We start from the raw sequence: 21,037 nt of genomic DNA on the forward strand, positions 1-21,037 counted from the left end.
ATTATTTAAAAAAACACTGTACAGTCTTAAAAGTTGAAAGTTGGTGACTAAACATCACCAACATTACCTCTCCATGAATTCCCAATTAGTAAGACTGAGTATTATGAGTAAAAATAAAAAGTACAGTAATAATAAATTATGAAATTGTTCACTTTCCGTTTTAAAAAGCAATAATGGCCAATATAGATAGATAATGAAAAGGGGGATTAAAAGTGTATTGTCTAGGCATTTTAGTTGATTCTTTATGATCTTTTAAATCAGTTAGGATCCCTCTTAAACAGAAATAAGACCTATTAACCATCTCAGTTATGGTCTTTATATAATTACCAGGGTCAATATGTTAACACGAGGAAATAAAGTTAGTAACTTACCGAATACTTTGGCTTTAGCAAAAGGAGGGAACAGCTCAGACTGGCTACAAACATTCTTATACAGCTGTAAGAGGTTCTGATGTAGCTTCCGGAAATCACTGTATCTCTTCCATACTATTATCTGTGGAGACAGGAACAGAGAGCGTGGCTGGAGACAGAGGATAGGCCAACGAAACAGAACCCATCCCTAGTTTCAGGCTGGAGAATGTTTAAAAGTATCAGTTTATTGAGAAATACAAGAGATTTATGAATATAGGTTTATTGTCATGCCTGAATTGTTTGAATATGCACGTTTTTACAATTTCTTTGTGAAATAATTACTTAAATTTGAGCGGGCGACCACTTAAAGCACATGAACACACCTAACTTACAACTGCACTGCAAAAACAGAACTAAAAACAAGTAAAATTTTCTTGAAATGAATGTATTTGCCCTTGGTTAGAGCAGGTAAATAAGACTATTTGCCAACGGAATAGGATTTTAGCACTTAAAATAGGAACAATGAATCTACATCATCTTATTCCAAGTGCAGTATCAGTAATTATCTTATTTTAGGGGTATAAATACTCATTCCATTGGCAAATAATCTTCTTTATCTGCTCAAATCAAGGGTAAATACATTCATTTCAGGAAATGAATGTATATTTTACTTATTTTTAGTTCTCTTTTTGCAGTGTGAAAATCCTTTATTCATCTTTATACTCTGTAATAAACCCTCAAGTTGAAGCAAAATCTATAGCATGTAAACACGGATAAAGACGTTTCTTATAACAAAACATCATAATTTGATGTTGAGATTAAATTTTGGCTTTCTAAAATCTTAACATTTCCAGCTGTTTCAGGGGAAACTAGGCCGATCACCACAGTCGACCTGGAGGAATGTGGCGTGTCGAGGCAAAATATGGTCTCAGAGAGACAAATGTAATCAACATCATTATTATCTCTGCTTTGCAAACAAAGCTGACTTCCTCTCCGTTTTTGAACGCATCCTTGTGCTTTTTATTTGCAAATTAGTGAATGGCTAATGGCGCAGGGGGGTGAGGTTTTTGCAGACACGAGACTTGCAAATCGGTAGTGGTTGCAGAGGAAACAGGATCTATGTAGCCATGTGTACAAACTAAACATTTATTTTGTTGTCATATAAATGATCAACATTCAATAGTCAGACTGAAGCTCAAGAAAAACAACGGGTAAAGTATTATCTATGTTGGCCTGAGTCACAGCTTTATAATAAACATTTTGTAGCATAAACACTGTGGCTGTAGGTGATAAAATCTTGGTTATAAAATGAGAAAACAGGAAATGACAGCAATACAAACCCATTTGTACCAAGTCCCTGCTTGATTTTATTATTTTAATTAGATGCTACTAAATGCCACTGGTAGACATATGCAACTTCAAGATTTTACAGGACAAAAATGACCTATTTCCAGATAGAAACACAAAGGTGCAGCTGTGTGTTTTACCTCTTGGACATCCTCTGGGTTCTTCCGGGAGATTAACTGTAAAGAAGAGGGAGAGCAGAATTTTGATCACGGTAGAGACTTTCTAGCGGGTCGGCTGCAAGCAGGAGCAGGGTGGACAGCCCAGAGTGTCACAAGGACTTCATTATAAAGCAAATGACGAAAGTCTTTAGTGTTAGAACGGGACGTCTCCAAAATGCTGCTAAGCAGCATGGCCGCTAGGGGGAGACAAAGAGGCTCTTTGGGCTGTCTTTAAACTTTGTTAAGCCTTAAAGAAAAGTGAAATAACGTTCATAATCACAGGATAACTTTCAGTATTTCAAATATAACTAATCAGGAATAAAGTAAAAAAAAAATAATAATACAAATGGGAATAAAAACATTTTTTAAAACAAGGAAAAACCTGAATGCCATTCGACAGAAAACACCTGCTCCATGAATCTCAAGATAACCGCAGTAGAGAGCGAAACGCCTCACAACTACGGCCCTTACTCTGTGAGGCCTTAAAGCAGGATTTAAAGCTTAGTGAGGTAACTTCAGGCTTCACAGTAGGCCTTAGTTTCACAAAAGTGCTTATGTTTATACTGGGATGCTATTGCCATGGTAACTTATTGAGTAAGTTTGGTTTAAGGGACGTTAATGACACCTGTACACCTGTACAGGTGTGTGCATTTCACTTTTAGCCCGACAGGAGGTCTCTTCTTACTATTGCTTGGCATTTAACCTCAACAGAAGAGGTCGCTTGTCTTAAAAAGTGAACTTTCAGTACTAGTAGCAATGAATTTTAAATCCCAGTTTATATATTTTTATATTTTACAACACATTATTCTTTACTTTTTCTTGTTGTTCTCTAATAATCACCCATTCTTATTCAGAATAATAGGTTTATTTTAATCTAAGCAATTATGCATACAAGTACAGCAATTTTTACTGGAACTTGTACAGTTGTTTGTTTTTATCTCGTTGTCAATCAGCTGCCTAGCTATGATGATTATTTGTTCTTCTTGTGAAAAACATAAAGCTCCAGGAAAATAAATATCATGTTAGACCTAATAAACATCCAGTTCATAAGGAAATGTCATATTTTATAGTCTTTTTTTCCTGCATCTTTTCCTTATTCATGTTAAAAAAGACCATTAAATTAGGAAAACATTGAATTGTGAGGTTCATGAATCAAATACGCTGCCATGACAATCTAACCACACTTATACTAAGCTGTGATGCGAGTCTTCAGGACTCATCCCACAAATGTCACGTATTACTGTATGTCCGATAAAACACACAATAAATATTTTGTCCTTATGTATATTTGTTAATGTAAATTTAGCTAGCTGGTTGAATGCATGCCATTGTTGTCTAGCACATGTATTTTTTTGTTGTTTCATATCTCAAAACCTATTTTCTATTTTCTCCAACCCTTTTGTTTGAATCACTGCTTTGCACACTCTTGGCATTTTCTCGATGACCTTCAGGAGGAATGGTCACTTGAAATGGTTTTACAACAGTGTTGAAGGTCTTCCCAGAGGGGGTGATAAGAATAAAGACAAACCATTGCATGAGAAGGGGTGTTTAAACTTTTAAATAGCCGTTTAAAATAAATAAATAAATAATAAAACAAATTATATATATGAAAAGTCCTCTAATTTCAGTAAATCTATACACCAAATGAAACATATTGTAGATTAATTGCACAGACTCAAGCATTTGTCTGCTAATTATGATGATTTTTCCACTTACAGCTAATGAAAACATTACATCTATTTTTTTAGAAGATTAGAATAGTGCATCAGACCTGCTTAAAGGTTGTTAGAAAATGTACTTTTAATCTGTCATACGAGCCTATTGGAACGCATATTCTAATTTATATGATCTGTTTATTTATAAATTGAATCAGGGTTAGTTAAAAAACAATAAGAGACAAAAAGTACACATCTTGTCAGAGCCTGCACTAACCCTCCTGTCCTCAATACCATTGACATCCATACCAGCAAAATAGACTTGCATGGCTATTTCCTGCTCAGCCGCATCAATCCAACAAGGAATCATGATACACGAAGGATGACCCAGTTCTTCTTCTGCTAACCTGCTTATTAGAAGAATCACTTGGGCTCCTATTGTTATCAATTCTACCGCATGTCAGAGATATCCTAGGCTTGCTGCTTCACACCAGTGTAGCGTTGTTCTTCTGCTAAAATCGAAAATGATTATTTTCTCAAGGCTGTGACTGATTTGATGAGTCTATGATCTCAATGAATTTCTATTTCAAAAATAATAAAATGAGGAACTAGCCGCGTATAAATGCAAACCGGTACTTAAAGCATTTAAATTGAGGAAGAAATATAAATTGTTACAACTGGAAAGACGACATTGACGGGTTACATTGCTGCTATTACTGTGTTAAAGTCTTCATCTCATTGGCTTGGCTAGCACAGCCCAAGCTAACCAGCTAGCTAACAACATTTAGCATATCCCGAGCTGTCACCGAGCCCAGCCTCGATTTACTCACCCTGGCGGTGACTTTATACACGGTGTAGCCTTTCTGGTGTCTTGTAGGGTCTGTCACTGTATAAAACCGAGCGAGTTGTCCTCTGTCCCGCTGGGATATCATTCTGATAGTGACAACATTGCCGAAGCTAGCAGCCGGCTAGCCGTTCACATTCATTCAGCGACAGGTCTACGTTAGCGCGCCCCCCTGTGGCAGGACGGTGGTACTTCCGGCACTGATAGAACCGGGGCGGCACTACTGTACACGACAAATTAAAGCATAAATAAATGCATCCAATGTAATGTTTTATCTTCATTCTTTGTAAGCGTTTATCAACATAAAACTAACAAGAATAAAACACACAAACTCACTATGTTCGTGACTGTGTTAACATTTTTATTTAAGTGAATCACATTTTTTTTAGAGCAGGTAACTATCACTAGATATAGATTAATTAATTGCGAAATGATCTATTATATAGGTACTCTCCCAATTTTTAGTGCATTTAATGGAGAGGAATTAAAAACAGATGTATGGGTGACATATTTTCTAGAACAACAAACCTGTTTATATGCACAACATTTAATTATTTCAGTAACAGTTTAGAAGAAAAAATCCACTGCTTTTGGGCACTGGAACATCAGATACAAATATACAAATTTTAAAGACTTCGAGGTTGATTTATTTTTTCTGATAGAGAATTAATGTCCCCGCTTCTAAGCTTCCATTGTATTTTATGACAAAAAAGTGTAAATTGATCTATTCTTAAGAACCTGTCCAACTTGAAATCACCTCTATTGTTTCCTTAACATCCTTGTATTACAAATTGCCCATTGCATAGCAAATTGATGGTTCTTTCATTTCTAAGTTGGCCTGTGAATCATTTCCAAATACAGCCATGCTACATAATAGCAATCCAAAGGAGTGGAAGGGTGATTCCTGCTGCTTTCGCCACCAAGGAAGTGGAGAGTCTGCTTGCAGCATTTTTATTATTGCAAGCAGCAGTGGGTGTCTCCATCACTTCCCTGACCGTGCCATTCTTGTAGGCGAATCCCTTGCTCTGTAAAACAACAGAAGCTGATCAATGTCATATCTCACTTTATAACTCTACAATAGTGTAACTGTGCAACAGTAACGTGTCTTTGTTGGTTGCGATTCCCTACTCAAATTTTGATGTAAAAAAAAATGTGGTAGACATATAAATAAACATAAAACATGTCATGTTATCATTAGAAAGAACCTTTATACCAAAATGGATGAAAATGGTGAATGCAATGACAAAAATCACACTAATTACAATTGAATAAATGTCAATTTGAGAAAATTATTGCAAAACCAAACCATTTTTATACACATACTGAGCCTTTTTGTTTAAAATGTATGACTCAACCTGAAGAGGGAAATGAATGGCCTATAAGGAAACATGTTTACTTACACTGGCGTCAGAGATGTACTGAACTTGTGGCAGAGTATTCATCAAGCTCTGATACTCAGCTAGGCTGTCAGAAGTAATTAAAGAGGTATTAAAAAACACAATAGTTTTGCAACAGAGGTTTACACTGTGAATGGTGAAACTCGGGTATTTGATTACACTGATCTTACTCATCAATTGTGTCGAGTAGAAGGGATGAATTTGGGCGACTGGTGCATGAAGTAATGTCGATTGCAGGGTAGTAGAACAGGAAAGCGAGACACATCTCATCAGTGGTGGACAAACCCATCTGAGAGGCAGAGAAACATGAAATCTAGGTCTTCATTTGTGATTAAAAAAACATTGATCAAAACAAAAAAATATTTAGGATGTTTTAAAGTCAGGTACTGTATGTGGCATTATAAATTTTCATTTTAACAAACTGTGATATCCTCAAAAGGTTTATTTTGGTCATTCACTGTTAAAGCTTAAGCTATAGATTCCTAGCACCTGGAGGGACAAATCGCAAGTGTTCAGTTTCTCAAAAAAATAAATAAATCACAATTTTACCTGATAATAAAACTATATAATGTTTGATATAAATGACAGCCTACTCAAAAGGATGTCCATGTGATTTATCCATAGTCAGGTTTCTCTTACACAAATCACTGTATCACTGCAGCGTGTCATGAAGGCCATCAGCCCTTAGTTTGTCTAAATTTAGTCCTTTGTCACTCATCTTTCTATTGGTAATATTTCAGAGGTTCTCAACAGCATTTAGGTAAGGTAAGTCCTCCTGGTAAAAAACAAAAAAACCCAGCATCTTCATGAAGCTCGTTTGCAATCTTAGAGCATAAAGTGTGTAAACGGCTACGGTAAGAATACACAATGGACCAAACACCAGCAGATGACCTGGCTCTCCAAATCTTTATTGACTGTAGAAACTTTCGGCTGGCAGATTGGATTCTGTGGCTCTCTGTTCTTACTTCAAGATCCAGGGACTTTGTTTTCCAGTTTTTCAGTCCACGTACTTTATGTCTTTTCTTTTTTATTTTTTTTATGTATTTGTGTGTGGTTGGTCTTGAAGCACCGACTCCCCCACAGGCTAGCCAAGCCGTGACTATTCCCGTTTCTCACGCAGTATGTAATATTACATTTTTCTGAGAAACTGAATTATGGATGTTCATAAGTTTTACGTTTTATCAAAATGAAGTCTGCAGGCACCTATACACAAGATGCATTTTTTTGAATAAGCTAACTGAAAAAAATTGAACTTCAGTTATTGGGTAATTTACTGAGATAAACCTGTGCTTCTTAATTTTCAATATAGAGCATAATAGATCTGTTTTTCCAGTGCTTTTAGGCTTCATCACATTTTGTACATATACTGATTAGAGGGGTGTCCTTATTTTATTTAATCTATTTATTCATTTTTACAGACATTTGAATTTTGGCTTTATCTGTCAGGATCCTCAGGGATGTGATTACTTAGGTTAGCTCCCTGGGGATCCTGCTATGTGGTTATTTTATGTTCATCCTTAGATCCTGATGTTGCCAGCTGTTTAGTTTCTGTTCAGCATTTATGTTTTCGGGCATTAGTTAAATTAGTTCATGTCTGGTTAGCTATGTTCGTTGTTATTTTATTAGTCCTGTTAAGTCCTTTTAGATGCTTGCCCTTCTTTAGTTTAGTTTCTGTTCTGTCATTTAGATTATTAGTGTATTCTTGTCATAATTTAGTTAGCCTTTGGCCTTTATTATTTCTGTAGTTCTGTCATCTGCTCCTTCTTAGATTGCTTCCCTATGTCAGATACATTGTCTTATTCCGCATTTAGATTCTGTTCTCCCTCTGCCTCAGCCAGTTCGTTGCCCCTCTGTCCCTGCAGCTGATTGTTTCAGTCAGTTCACCTGTGTCTAATTATCCACCCATTTTTCCCCCCTCTGTCTCGTGCTACACTGCTTTGGTCTACCCTGCTGTGTTCCTGGTTCCTGTAAGCCTGTGCTTTAAGTTAATAAATCGCATTCAACCCACCATGCCCGAGCTCTTATCTGCACTTCGGCCCGCCCCCTGAAAACCTGACATTATCTTCGTTTAATAAATAATAACACGCTGGAATCTGTGGCGTCCGGATTTGCACAGTTATTTCAGACGTGAATAATTTAGAACCTGGTAAAGACCAAGTTATGAACATGATAAATGAATTCATAGTGCATGAGTGACTGCAAATGAACAATTACAATTCAGCTGCCATGTTGATGTGTTTCGATTTCCGATTTCCTATAATACTGTTTAGAATTTCTGATTTCTCTTCTTGTTGTTTGTGTTTTCCGCAACCATCTGTTGTAACATGACCCACCAGAGTGGCTTCAGTGCGATCTGCAGTACTGTAGGTGCACTCCACGATGATTTCATCATCCTGAAATAAAAGAAGCAAGTGATGCAGTATCATTAGGGCTCACAGTACTTTAATTTTTGACGGAACATGTTCTTGGTGGAAAAAGTTTATAAAGCGTACCGGTTTGACTGTCTTGATGCTTCCTAAGTTGACAATTTCTTGCATGTCAAAGTCGTAGTTTTCATTTACTCCCAAGAAATCTATTTGCTTTCCTTCTCTGCAAAGATCAACCATATATATATATATATATATATATATATATATATATATATATATATATATATATATATATATATATATATATATATATATATATACACACACAAAATTATTATCTGAAACAGATATCCTTCTTTTTGGAGGACAAACTTATTTTCTTTGATGATGTTATGATGTTACGCTCCAGCTTAGAGAGTGGGTGGCTGGCGTACTCATCTTGTTTTTCTCACCTGAAGTGGCCCACTCTGACTTTCCTGCCAGCCAAGTGAGTGTGCAAGAGCACTGAAAACACTTGAAGGTCAGGAATGGGGTTCACAAGCTGTGGGTGGAAATAAAAAAAAACTTGCATGAATGCACAGTGACGGGCAAACATATGTTTTTTTACACTTTGTCATGTAACAACCACAAAACTCAACATATTATGTTCTTTTATTTTACTTTATGTGATCCACTAAAATAAGTGTGATGTGGAAGGAAAAACCTACTTGGCTTTCAAAAATGGTAATAAACACAAATCTGAGAATTGTAGCATGTTATTTGCAGCCATGAAGAGTCATTGCTTTGTAAATAGTGAATGGTCTGTGCTTATATAGTGCTTTATCAAGCCTGACAATTCCAAAGAGCTTTACTCTAAAGTACAGTCAGTCATTCACACGCTGATTTTGGTGAGCTAGATTCTAGCCACCACTGCCCTGGGGCAGACTGACAGAAGCGGGGCCACCATACCTACATACATACGGATCAGGGGTTTGACCCGGCAAATCATTTTGGTTATTTTTCTGCCAGCTTTCCACATTTCAGGGCTGACATTTAAACAGTTGATTGATGCCAAACAGTGTTTCCCACAAAACAGCTCAGTAAGCCTGGACGAAGCGCATCAGTGAACAGCTATCTTCAAGTCTTGCCTTCAAATTCTCTGTAGGATTTAGGTCTCTACTGGATAAATCTAACATGTGTATGAATGAAGTAAACCAGTCCAGTGTTGCTTTGGCTTTTTTGTGTGGGGTTGTTGTCCTTTTTAAAAGGTCAACATCTGCTGCAGTCTCAAGTCTTTTGCAGCATCATTTTTCTGTATTCTGCACCATCCTTCGTCCAATTATAATCCTCTCCCTGTTAAAGCAATACATCCCCATCAGATAATCCTGCCACCACCGTGTTTTAATGGGGGACGGTGATTTCAGGGTATAGTACCGCGTTAGTCTTCCACCATACACAGCCCTTTGCTTTTAGGCCATGAGGTTCACTTTTGTCCTCATCTGATCAAATTACATTCTTAGACATGCTTTCTTGATCCTCAACAGGCTTGTAGAAGTTTTAAACGGGATTCCTTTGGGCTTATTTAAGCAATAGCTTTCATCTTGCCACTCCTCCATAAAGGCCAGATTTCAGGTTTTAGCATGACTTATAATCTTTTTTTTTCCCCCTTGTCAACAAACATTGCACGCCGCCTAGCCTTGTTCTATCACGTAAAATCCAAAAAAATATATATTTAATTTTGTAGTTGTGTTGTGACCAAATGTAAAACGTTTTAAGGTTTTTAAATACCTTTCATTGTTCCTGCATGTGGGTCTGGAAAGGCAATGTATTTTCCATAACATCTATTGCGTATAGAATTTCATACCTGTGAAAACAAAGACGTGTTGCAAATGCCATATGTGTGGAACTGGGGGGCTTCTGGAGGAATCTTGTACGGCATTCGGCTCACTGGAAACACTCCCGTGGTTAGAATGCCCACATCATGCTGCCGCAGCTGGTCTGTATAGTAAAGCCTCAGACCTGAGCTGTCTGTAATACCTATGTCACAAAAGAAAAATAAACTGAAGTTAAGTTAAAATCACAAACAAAGTGCTTCTGTTCTACGATGTTTTACCTTCTTTCTTTTGCGGGTTATTGTAATGGATTTCCAACCTGTAGAATCTGCCACTATCTACTCCTCCTATAGGAATACCCGTATTCTCAGGAAGTTCATATGTCTAAAGATTCAGACAAAGATGAAATATTTAGACATATGTATACCAAAGACAGACAGAAATCTAATATTTATTGATCTATTAATAAAATCTATTAATATCAAATATAAAAATAACAGATCTCCAATTAATTTGCTCTTACTCCTCCTCCCACTCCCCATGAAGCCACCACTCCAAAGCAGGCGTCTCCTATGTCACCCATGTAGCACCCTTTATCATACGGTTGTTTCACAAAAGAGGGACAGTGGTACAGCAGCATGTGATGGACGACATCATGGTTTTCAATCTCTGGCTCAACCTAAAGGGAAGGTTAAGCAGATTTGTTTAGGGATACATTTTGAACAAGCTGTAATATTTAACATCAAAGCAGCAGCAATAACCAATAATATCTGGTTTAAGTTTACAACCAGAGGGTTGAAACAGAATTAAAATAGCAACAACAAAAAAGCTTCAATTCCAAAAACCTTTGTCACTTTACAGCAACAGACTTCAGTGTATTCAAGTGGGATTGTATGGGTTAGACAGAGCTGGATAGTAACTAGTTATATTTACTCATGTAACTTTTAGAACAAAATGTTCTGTTAGGAGTAGTGTTGCTGCACTGTACGTTTTTCTTTTGCCTAAGTAATATTATTAAGAAGTATGCTAATTTTACTTAAGAACAATTTTTGGCTACTCTATACAATGTGAGTAACTTCATTAAACAAAGAACATACTTATTTTACCCAAAAATGCACCAGAGAGACACGCCTACAGTCTATGTTAAAGTTAGACTTCTTTATGTACACAAACTTTGCTGTTTTATTCCCAGTTTCTATCTGTTGAGCTCATCAAGCCATTTGGAAGTGATCATACAGTAAACAGTAGATGTACTTTGCTCTGTTCTAACTTAGCTTGTGTCTATACATTAACTGCTGTATCGGTTTCAACGAGTTTTATGTTGGAAAAACATTTACAAAGTGTTTTTGTTCTGCCTGGATGTGTGACTTTGAAATTGTTATTTTTGTATATGTTTTTCTTTTGTCCTTTGTATATAACTTTTAAGTTTTTTGTCAGAATGATTACATCATTTTCAAATATTAAATAAGTTGTTATGATCAGTTACTCAGTACTTGAGTAGCCTTTGTACTAAATACTTGTTTACTCTTGAGCAATTTCTTGGTTGGCATCTTTTTACTTGAGTAGAAATATGCTGAAGTAGTGCTACTCTGATTTGAGTAGGCTTTTTGGTTACTTTACCCACCTCTGGGGTTAGACTAGCACAAAATAGTGCAAAATTGTGAAGTGAAAATCATTCATGGTTTGCAAAGTCAATTGCTGTAGAAATCTGAAAAGTGTGGCTTGAATGTGTATCCTCCCTAGATGTTTAATCTACCTTCTAGAATAGGAAAGGGTATAGGATGAATGTGAATCTATCAAAAGAAGGCAGAGAATCAATCAGAGAAGCAGCCAAGAGGCCCATGGTAACTATGGAGGAGCTGTAAAGAGCCGCAACTCAAGTAGGAGAATCACAGCAAACAGGTGGAAGAAGGTCTGGTCAGATGAGATCAAAGTTAAACTTTCTGCATGCTTAACATAATGTATAGCGGACAACTATGCATCATCCTTATAGACGAACATAGTGGTGTAAGCATCATGCATGTTTTTCTTCATTAGGAAAAGTCTTGAAGGTTCATAGAAGGTGGGGGACGCTACATGATGATGACCTTTTTATTTTACACAAAGACGAATGCATGGGGCTAGGTTATAGCAAAAATGCTCATTTCCACCTGAAGTATCTAGACAGGTTGATGTTAGTTATATATAATTTAACAGAGATTTTGAATCAATGACAAACAAGTGTAAAAACTATCTATATACCTTTACATTCTATACATATCTAATAAATCAATGTTTTGCACCTAGCTAACCGTAATCCTACACACACACTTAATAAAACCATTATTTTACTCACATGCATTGTCCCAAATTAGTGCAAATCTGCTTAGATGATGTCAATCTTTGCCATGTGCGTAAAACATTTTAAAACTAGTTCATGTTATAATCTCATTTGGTAAAGTATTCCAGTGACTCATGCTAACAAAAGAAAAAAGCGGCTTTGTTTACTCTTCGGAGCAACATTACCTGCAATATGGGTCAATCTGAAAGCAAACCTGTTAGATGCTTGGAATGACTTGAGATGAGAATTAAGGTTCATGTTCCAGTAGGAAATGGCCCTAAAATACAACAAGAGCTGCTCTGGAATGCTTTAGATATGTGTTAGAACGGTCCAGTCCAAACCTAAATTTAATTGAAAATCTGTGGCAATGCTTGAAAATAGCTGTTTACAGACCTGTCCTAACCAGCCTAACAGAGCTTGTGAATAGGTGACAAAGAAAGAGTGAAAACTTCAATTGTTAGATGCGCAAAAGTGATACCTGACAGGACTTGCAGCTGTAATTGCACTGAAAGGTGTTTCTATAAACTTTTAACCCAAAGAAACTGAATACAAAGGCTTTGTCATCCACTGCACCAGTGTGGCCTACTTTGTGTTGTTGAAATGGAATACAAACAAATGGCTTGGGGGGTTGTAGTTATGCCATTACAAAGTGTGAAAACTTTGAACTATATGAAAACTACTTAATTTTGCCAATAATTTGAAAAGAAAGGTGACATATCTTATAAAGAAAGGAACATTACCTGATAAATATGATGTTTTGTGGGCAGCTCTGGAAGCTTCATTACTTTACAGTGATAGTAGGTCTTGTTGGCAGGGACAGTGATCTGCAAACAATAACCATGATGGTGAGAGATAAAATCAGATTCCAATTATATATGTTGCATACATTTTTTACATTCAGCAGTAATTTGTTAAGTGTAATAAGTTCTGGTAAATAATGGATTAAAAAAAGGATTTATGATTTGGCTATGTCCGTATTTCAGTTTCTTCGCCACACATCTGTCCTATATTACAGCTTGAAAATACAAGCCATGGGTTTTATGACTTATTACTGAGTGAAGAATATACTGCAATTATTTATTTGTGAGTTTTTCTACCATTTTCAGTCACTCTTACTAACATTGTTCACGTTCACGCTGAGAAATTTGGCATCAGGTGGGGTGGTCCTGGTCTTGTGGTTGAGCAGATTTACTTCCTTGGTGCCTCTGAGGCTCCCATGGTATCTGATGTCATCGCTTGTGCCGTATGCATAGATTAGTTTAATAGGCTGAGCCTATAGGACAGGAAGGTTCACAAAAAAAAAAAAAAACAGAACAACTTTTCAGAAACACTATGTTCTTAAATGTAGAATACTTTTTTCACAGCTATTATATTTCACACGTTCAGTAGAAAGGCTCATTATTATGCTTCCATTATTTACATTTGGGAAAACACCCAACTATTGGGGGAGTAAAGGACTGGTGAGGTGTGCCTAACAAAGACGATAGATATGACGGAGTGATACGTGAGTAATTTGAGCTGTACACTGACCCCTGCTTTCATGATGAATAGGCTATAGAGAATCACCGGAGAGTAAAACATTGTGTAACAAACAGGAAAAATCTGCTGTTCATCTATGGATGCTGTGGTAAAGTCTATTCTAAGGGAAATAGGAAAAAAATTGGATCTTTATGTGTAAACATGCTGGCCTACAGTTGTGGCGTTATCTGCTGTAATCCCATATGTGACAAATAAAACACCTTACAGTGATCTGAAAGTCTTTTTCATCACAGTTCTTTATGGACCTCTGAAAAGTCATTATTGTTTGTCCATCGTTTTCAATCATGGAGAGAAGGGTGTAGCTCTGGTCCTCGTCCATTAAAGGCCGGCCCTCCTCTGGTGAATGATAATCCTAACAGATATGAGGGAAAAAGCATTTAAGCGCTGAATTTTGTCTTACACAAATAACATAAAATTAAGGTCTAATGTTCAAAGTGTGCTTACTGAAAAGTAGCTCCCAGTGGGTCCAAGCCCGCCCATTACGATGTCTGCATCGTCCATGCCTCCTTGCGGACTCAGACCAAAGCCCACCCAGCCTGTGGTGTTGACTGCCAGTTGGAACGTGATGTTTCCTTGCATATCAGCGAATCCCCACTTCAGGCAGACCAGACGCTCCACATCCAGGTACTCCATGAAAGGCAGGTCATGGTCTGTGGCCCAAGCTCCTGCCGTCCAGGCCAGGAAGACGGTGAATAGACCCAGTGGGGGAGGCATGATGTCTCTGGCAGGTGGGAAATCTTGAAACTGAGCACAGTGGCTTTGGAGCTGCCAAACGCCCTCCCACCCCGGTGCAGTGACACACCTGCGCTGCTAGATGAGCTCCAGCGATATGTGTAGAAAGTGCTTCGTCATTTTGACCTTGCTCTCTGTAGAATTTACCGAAGACATGCCACAACCTTTGGTGCTCAAACTTACATTAGTTTTCTTTGTGTATGCGAGATTCAAATGTCCGCATATTTGAAGCTTTCTGAGTGATATCAGAGCAGTGAACTCTCTAAGCTCCTTTGTTAAAGGGCTAAGATTATTTCACACAACAACCTTCTCTGTCAAGCCTTTCCTTGTTCTTGGCGAGTGGACCAAAAGGCCAGATTTTACTATTTTCCCACTGGCAGTGTCCAAAATGGGCTCAAGTGTTTGATATATGAGGAGGTGATGAGGAGAGAGTGATACTGAAAGCCACAGTGCCTTTCTTATGTTCCTCTCCCCTAGAAACTTTCTCATATGTCAAACACTTAATTTGAGCTGATACAACGGTGCCATCATTCTGGATGCTCAATCCAAACTCACTGATTATTTACATTAAGAGGAAAAGAAAGAAATTGTTACCAAATTGCTTATTAACATTTTAACATCAGTTGAAGCTGGCCATTGGAGAAAATCATTTTAAAAATGCCTGTTAATGATAAACTACAGGAGAGATACAGTTGAAACCAGATATTAATATACACTTGGTCTATTATTTTTATTTTTTTAAAATGCAGATATAGAATACATTTTTATTTTTTATGCAGAAGTTTACATTTGTTTCTTATTATTTGGTAGAATTGCCATTTAAACAGTATGAATAGGGTCACATGTTTTGGGCATCCTTCCACAAGCTTCTAACAATAGTTAGCTGGAAATGTTGGCTTGTTCCTCCTGACAGAAAAACAGATAAGTGATTCAAATTTGTGAGCCGCCTTGCTCTCACTAACGGCTACAGGTCTGCAGGACAACTTTCTATGGGACTGCCATCAGGGCTTTTTTCATGAACACTCTAAAAGAAATTGGCTTTGTTGTTGACAAATCACAACTAATACGAGGGTATGCTTAGGCTCGTTGTATATTTGGGAGTGGTGTTTGTGCAAGCTTTAAGTTAAAATGTGCAAACAGGTAAATATTAGCTTCATTGGGAAAGACAAGGCAAGGCTCGTTTATTTATTAAGCACTTGTCAGTAATAAGATGATTCAAAGTGCGGTAAATGAACAACAACAAAAACATTACAGAGACAAAGGGAAAAACCTTACTGAGGAAAGCACATTGCAGTGCAATGGCAGCAGAGGGTTAAGATATAAGACAAGTTGGACTACAGACTAAAACATTAAAATTCAAAGGTACCTCTAAACAAATAGGTTTTTAACCTTGATTTACGCGAGCTCAGGGTTTCAGCAGTTTTACAGTCCTCTGGGAATTTTGTTCCAGATAAGTGGAGCATAAAAAACTAAATGTTCCTTCTCCATGTTTGGTTCTCCTTCTGGGTATGCAGAGTAGATTTGAGACAGAAGACCTGAGTTGATACACTGATAACAAGTCTGTGATGTATTTAGGTGCTAAGCCATTTAGGGATTTGTAGACTAACAGAAGGATTTTAAAGTCTATTCTCTGAGATACAGGGAGCCAGTGTAAGGACTTTAGAACTGGGGTGATGTGCTCTACTTTCTTAGTCTTAGTGAGGACGCAGGCAGCAGCGTTCTGGATCAGCTGCAGCTGTCTGATCCACTTTTTAGGCAGACCTGTGAAAACACCATTGCAATAATCAATTTGACTAAAGATAAACCCATGGATACATTTTTCGAGATCCTGCTGAGACATTAGTCCTTTAATCCTGAAAATATTCTTTACGGAACAGAAGGCCGACTTTGTAATTGTGTTTAGATGCCTTTGGAGTTAAAGGTCTGAGTCCATCACCATACTCAGATTTCGTGCCGGATTATTGGTTACAAGCTGAAGCAACTAAAGCGGTTCGCTAACTTTTGATCACTTCTCCATTGTCCAAAAATTACTTCAGTTTTTATTCAGTTGAAGAAAATGTTGGCGCAACCACGCATGGATTTTTTCTCAGCATTTACTCAGCACTTGAAAGTTGAATATATAAAAAAAAACATTATGGTCAGTAATTAATGATTTTCCTGACAGAGTTCTGTTTAATAAAGCCAGTTTATATGACTTAGTTGTCGATGTTGTCTCTGTGGCAAGTATCTGACAATTTATGATTGCTTATTTCTGTTTTTTGTCCTTTTAGCTTTGTTCTGCTACGTATCATCACAGATATTTAACTATCTCACATCGGGGGCCCAAGCTTATTCTGGAAATTGCCACATCTGATAAAAGGTACCACTGAGGCCTGGTGTGTATCGCTGTGAAGTGATCAAAAATGTGTTCCTTGATTTGTGGAGGAGATAGGTGAGGAGGTTGGGGGGGGCTCTGCAGGACTTTGGAAGATGCTGGTTTAGCAGCAGCGCCTGGGTTATTACAATGGCTGTGGGAGAAGATGTCAGCTGTAAGCCAATCATAAAAACCTCTCGTACGCATGTTTTTAAGTTATTTAATGTTTAATAACTGTTTGGTATTGTCCGGTAACTATTAGTTCAATCATCTGATAGGACAATAGTTGAAAGGGTGATTTGAGCAAAGACCTTTTTACAGCAAACTCTGCACAAATCGAATAAATGAGTGACAACTTCTATTATGACAATAGGAAATATGGTAGACATTGATCAGACAACAAGGAAAGGGGTGGTGGTAAACAGAGATGAGACATTGCTGGCTTTTATAAAATACTGGACCTTCCAGGGAATGAATGTCCATGTTGTCTTCCAGAAGTGCCTGGCACCAAGATCCCACAACAGACGTTTGGAGAAGCTGAGAGAGGAGCTTTGAGCTGAGTTTTTGGGGAGACAGCTATCAAGGCAGGTAGAATAACGAGGTCATCTAAGTCATTAGGAATCAAGCATGTTGCAAGCTCAAAAAAAGGATGCAATGCCAGGTGCAGAGAAGCTGCACCCAATACCTCAGACACACACAGTAGATACACAAAAGCTATGTGCGGGAGTACTACCAGACGAAGAGGTGATCTGCGCAAGATGCAAGTTTTATTAGCCTCATTTTTTAATTGAGGGGTCACCAAACTTTTAGTAGTTGAGAGCTACTTCATTGCTATTGTGTCATGCAAAGGGCTGCCTGTACTGCCCTTTTGTCATTACCACAACACAAACACACAGAGCTCATTTTGAGAGTTTATTGCAAATAAAAAGGCGCGGGGGTAGAAAACCAGAGTCTGTTACGGGGCTGAGCAGATGGAAGCTGAGTGCAGGAGCTGACTGACGGGAAGAAGCTGGAGGACCGTGGGTGAGCCTTGTGGTGGAACCCGGGCAGGGCTTGGAACAGAATCCAAGCAGGAGCATAGGGAGGAGTGCGGTCAGACCAGACGACAAGGGAAGGGAGCTGCTCATGTCAGGAAGACGAGGTTTGGGTGAAGACGACCCGGCAGGGAAGAGGAGACTGAAGAGAGCCTTTATAGTGGAGACTTTGCAGGTGGATTGAGTCCAGGGATGATGAGAGACTGACAGGTGTAGGTGATTAAGGTGAGTGGAATCAGAGCTGCACTGGAGGAGGAAGGAGGCAGGAAATGCTCAGGGTGCAGCAGGCAAAACTGCACCCTTTGAACTAGAAAAGTCAGAGCTCACCTGAATGTTGTGTAATATAAACATGTTTTTAATGCAGTTTATCATTTTAAATTTAAGTTTTGTACGTACAAGTATGATTAAAAAGGAAGAGCAACTAAATAAAAATATATTTTATATGTAGCTCACTCTTTTTTTTTTTTACTATTTTTTTAACAGGCTTGAGTGCACCACATGTGGTCCTTGTTGGCACCCGTAGGCACCAGGTTGGTGACCCCTGGTTTAAATAGTTAGAGTGGTATAAATGTTCTTGCTTTTATATCACTGACTTTTGACTTTGTGTCCTCTGTTATTCATTTCATACTTGTTGATTGCTTATTAAACATTAGGCTATTTAACATGAATATTGTTGTTTAGATATAGTTTCTGTGATAAAAGTGTCTATGATGTTGATGTGTAATATTTTATATTTCCCAGATTTATCAGTCATATTGTCCAGCAAGATTTGCTTTTTGTTAGTTTAATGATGATGATGATGATGATGATGATGATGATCACAACAAGTAAAAGTTTAATACATAATTAAACGTTGTCTGGTAAATTAAAAATACTCAATTGGTGTCATTTTATTTAATGAAACATTGGTTAATTAAATGTATTAAAGTATGAACTTACAGGATTAATTAATTGAGGTTTATATCTAGCAGTCAAAATGGATAAAAACCTTGAAAAGATTATCTTGTTGTAATGAGAATCTGCTCCTGAATTTATTAATTAGGTCTGGCAGTTTTAAACACTTACATACATTTTAAAGAATGATGTGCTATATAGAAATGAATAACCTTTATGACACTTGATTTTATTAATGTAATTATTACTCTTCGAAATAATTAAGATTCGACTTGGTAACTTAAAAATCTAGAGGGCACTGTAGGCGGACAATCGACTGGATGTATGTCGGGGCACATCCAGGCCATGTCGCCTTTAGCTTAAGTTAATCTTAAATTACATAAAACACCATTAAATCGACATTAATGTCCCCTCTTAATGCTGCACGAATGCTTGTAGCATTATCGGACGATGGCAGAGCGAAACGAAAACCAGCGTTTTGTTTAAACAAGCACTCAGCTTGGTTCCAGGCTACACACGTTTGTGGGTCACCGAACTCCACAGTCGCTTCGTCCCTCCTGTGTGGACCTTTTCCTCACAAGGTCCACGGAAAAAGAGAGAGTGTCTCTCCAGAGCAGCTGACCTTATGGTTTCAGTAGGCAACCTTTCAGCTCATGTCTATAAAGAACCTGTTTTAGGATGGATAATGGTACCTTTTTTTTTTACCTGCTTCAGTAAGCACCTGCACCTGATGTTTTCCTTTTGTTATGCGTAAGTTTACTGTTTCTTTCCTGCATATCCAGTCACTGGGTCACTGGGCCCACTCCCAGTGTTTTGCACAGTCCTGACACTATAACATACCACTGCTGTATTGTTTTACACTTCTGGTTAGTGTATGAGTCACACTTTCCAATCCAGCACCAAGTTAAAGGGCTATTTCTACGCTCTCTGAAGAAATTTGAACTCCATTTAATCATCTGTACCTTGAAATCTAATTTAACAACAGGAGCATATGTAAAATAGAGACTGAGATGGATGAAAACTTTTTTTTTCTATTTGTTTTGTTTCGTTTACGTGATTACTGCTTTACTTTTCTAATATGACCTTGAGACAAGTGTGTCATGTAGTAGTAGTAGTTTAGTTTGATTAAAGAATGTTAGCCTCACTCATCTCTTACACTATTTATGAGGATTAATTTGAGGGTAAGTTTTTCCCCTAGTTGTTATTGGGGCTGCATAGTGGTGCAGTTGGTAGCACTGTTGCTTTGCAGCAAGAAGGTCCTGGGTTCAGCTTGGGGTCTTTCTGCATGCATGGGTTCTCTCTGGGTACTCCGGCTTCCTCCCACAGTCCAACAACATGACTGTTATTTCAACTGATCTCTCCTAATTGCCCTTAGGTCAGTGTGTGAGTGCGTGGTTGTTGGTCCTATGTGTCTCCATGTTGCCCTATGACTGACATGTGAACAGAACTCCCATGCCTTTTTTTTTATTATTATTTAAAGACAGGCCTTCTAAATCATTGTAAATGTGACAACGGCACTCCCTGCTGTTTAGTCTGTATCTGCGATCAGAAGTATGATGACTACTATTAATAAACTCCAAAAAAAGTACCAAATTTAATGTGTATTTAATATCAACGGCTTGATATTATTTTTGCCATAAAGTGGTGGTGGGTTGAGTTTGTTTTTCTTTTCAAATCTACAAGACATCTAACCCCCTGTTTGGCCCCACAGACAGAAGTCTACTCTAAAATAAATACCACACCTATTTTACCAGCGTGCTCAGCTCAATACAGCTTGTCTTGGATTGTAATGTCAAATCTAGTCCAACAGGGGGAGACACTGGAGCAGAAAATGAACTCAGGGTGAACATGGGTGAGGTCAATCCCCCCCCCCCCCCCCCTCTCTCTCTCTGGCCAGCTGCTGGTCCCAGCCAGTTGAACTATCTGCAACATGTACAGATAAGTCAGTAAATGTGGTGTGGCTTCCAAAAGATTAATGCCGCAACCATGACAATCACACGAATCAGACAGAAAGCAGATCCACGTATCAAAAGATTCAAATATATATATAAAAACAATTAGGTCATAAAAATAATAATAATATGGAAAAAATAACTGGAATTAAAATGTTTTATTTAGAATTATGACCTAATTATTTCATGTATACCTAAATTAACATATTTATTGTAATAAGTAGGGGTGACGATAGTAAAATATATTTAAACATGCATAATATTTAAACGCCATCTTTCCAA

The 21,037-nt window shown here is 37.7% G+C and overlaps 2 protein-coding genes across 3 annotated transcripts in view; both read right to left on the reverse strand.

The window, feature by feature from the left end:
• The window catches only part of rps6kc1 (ribosomal protein S6 kinase polypeptide 1), a 36,698-nt gene extending 32,178 nt beyond the window's left edge, over positions 1–4,520 (reverse strand). For both annotated transcript variants that reach the window (XM_012867385.3, XM_012867384.3), the window contains exons 1-3: positions 4,341–4,520; positions 1,838–1,873; positions 372–492 (exon numbers count right to left, since the gene is read on the reverse strand). In XM_012867385.3, the coding sequence (XP_012722839.2) occupies positions 372–492; positions 1,838–1,873; positions 4,341–4,442 (259 nt within the window). In that variant the 5' untranslated portion in view covers positions 4,443–4,520. The remainder of the gene's footprint in view (positions 1–371; positions 493–1,837; positions 1,874–4,340) is intronic.
• Positions 4,521–4,763: 243 nt separating this feature from the next.
• On the reverse strand, positions 4,764–14,922 carry moxd1l (monooxygenase, DBH-like 1, like). Its single transcript, XM_036147434.1, has 13 exons — positions 14,235–14,922; positions 13,996–14,142; positions 13,372–13,524; positions 12,992–13,075; positions 10,455–10,610; positions 10,213–10,315; positions 9,964–10,136; positions 8,573–8,661; positions 8,244–8,340; positions 8,085–8,144; positions 5,922–6,040; positions 5,755–5,818; positions 4,764–5,379 (listed from the first exon to the last, which is right to left on the reverse strand). Exons 1-13 carry the CDS (start codon positions 14,502–14,504, stop codon positions 5,221–5,223), a joined length of 1,674 nt encoding a protein of 557 aa, XP_036003327.1. The 5' UTR covers positions 14,505–14,922; the 3' UTR covers positions 4,764–5,220.
• Positions 14,923–21,037: the final 6,115 nt, after the last annotated feature.

This window comes from Fundulus heteroclitus, chromosome 15 (assembly GCF_011125445.2).
Source record: "Fundulus heteroclitus isolate FHET01 chromosome 15, MU-UCD_Fhet_4.1, whole genome shotgun sequence".
NCBI classification, from domain to species: Eukaryota; Metazoa; Chordata; class Actinopteri; order Cyprinodontiformes; family Fundulidae; genus Fundulus; species Fundulus heteroclitus.

Bases quoted from the DNA above. Each gene is read 5' to 3' on its own strand.
- moxd1l (XM_036147434.1), bottom strand. From the start codon at position 14,504: ATGCCTCCCCCACTGGGTCTATTCACCGTCTTCCTGGCCTGGACGGCA. The intron at 8,341-8,572 runs GTGAGAAAAACA...TGATCTTTGCAG, and splicing joins GTCAGAGTGGGCCACTTCAG to AGAAGGAAAGCAAATAGATT. The intron at 6,041-8,084 runs GTGGGTCATGTT...TCTGCCTCTCAG, and splicing joins ATCGCACTGAAGCCACTCTG to ATGGGTTTGTCCACCACTGA.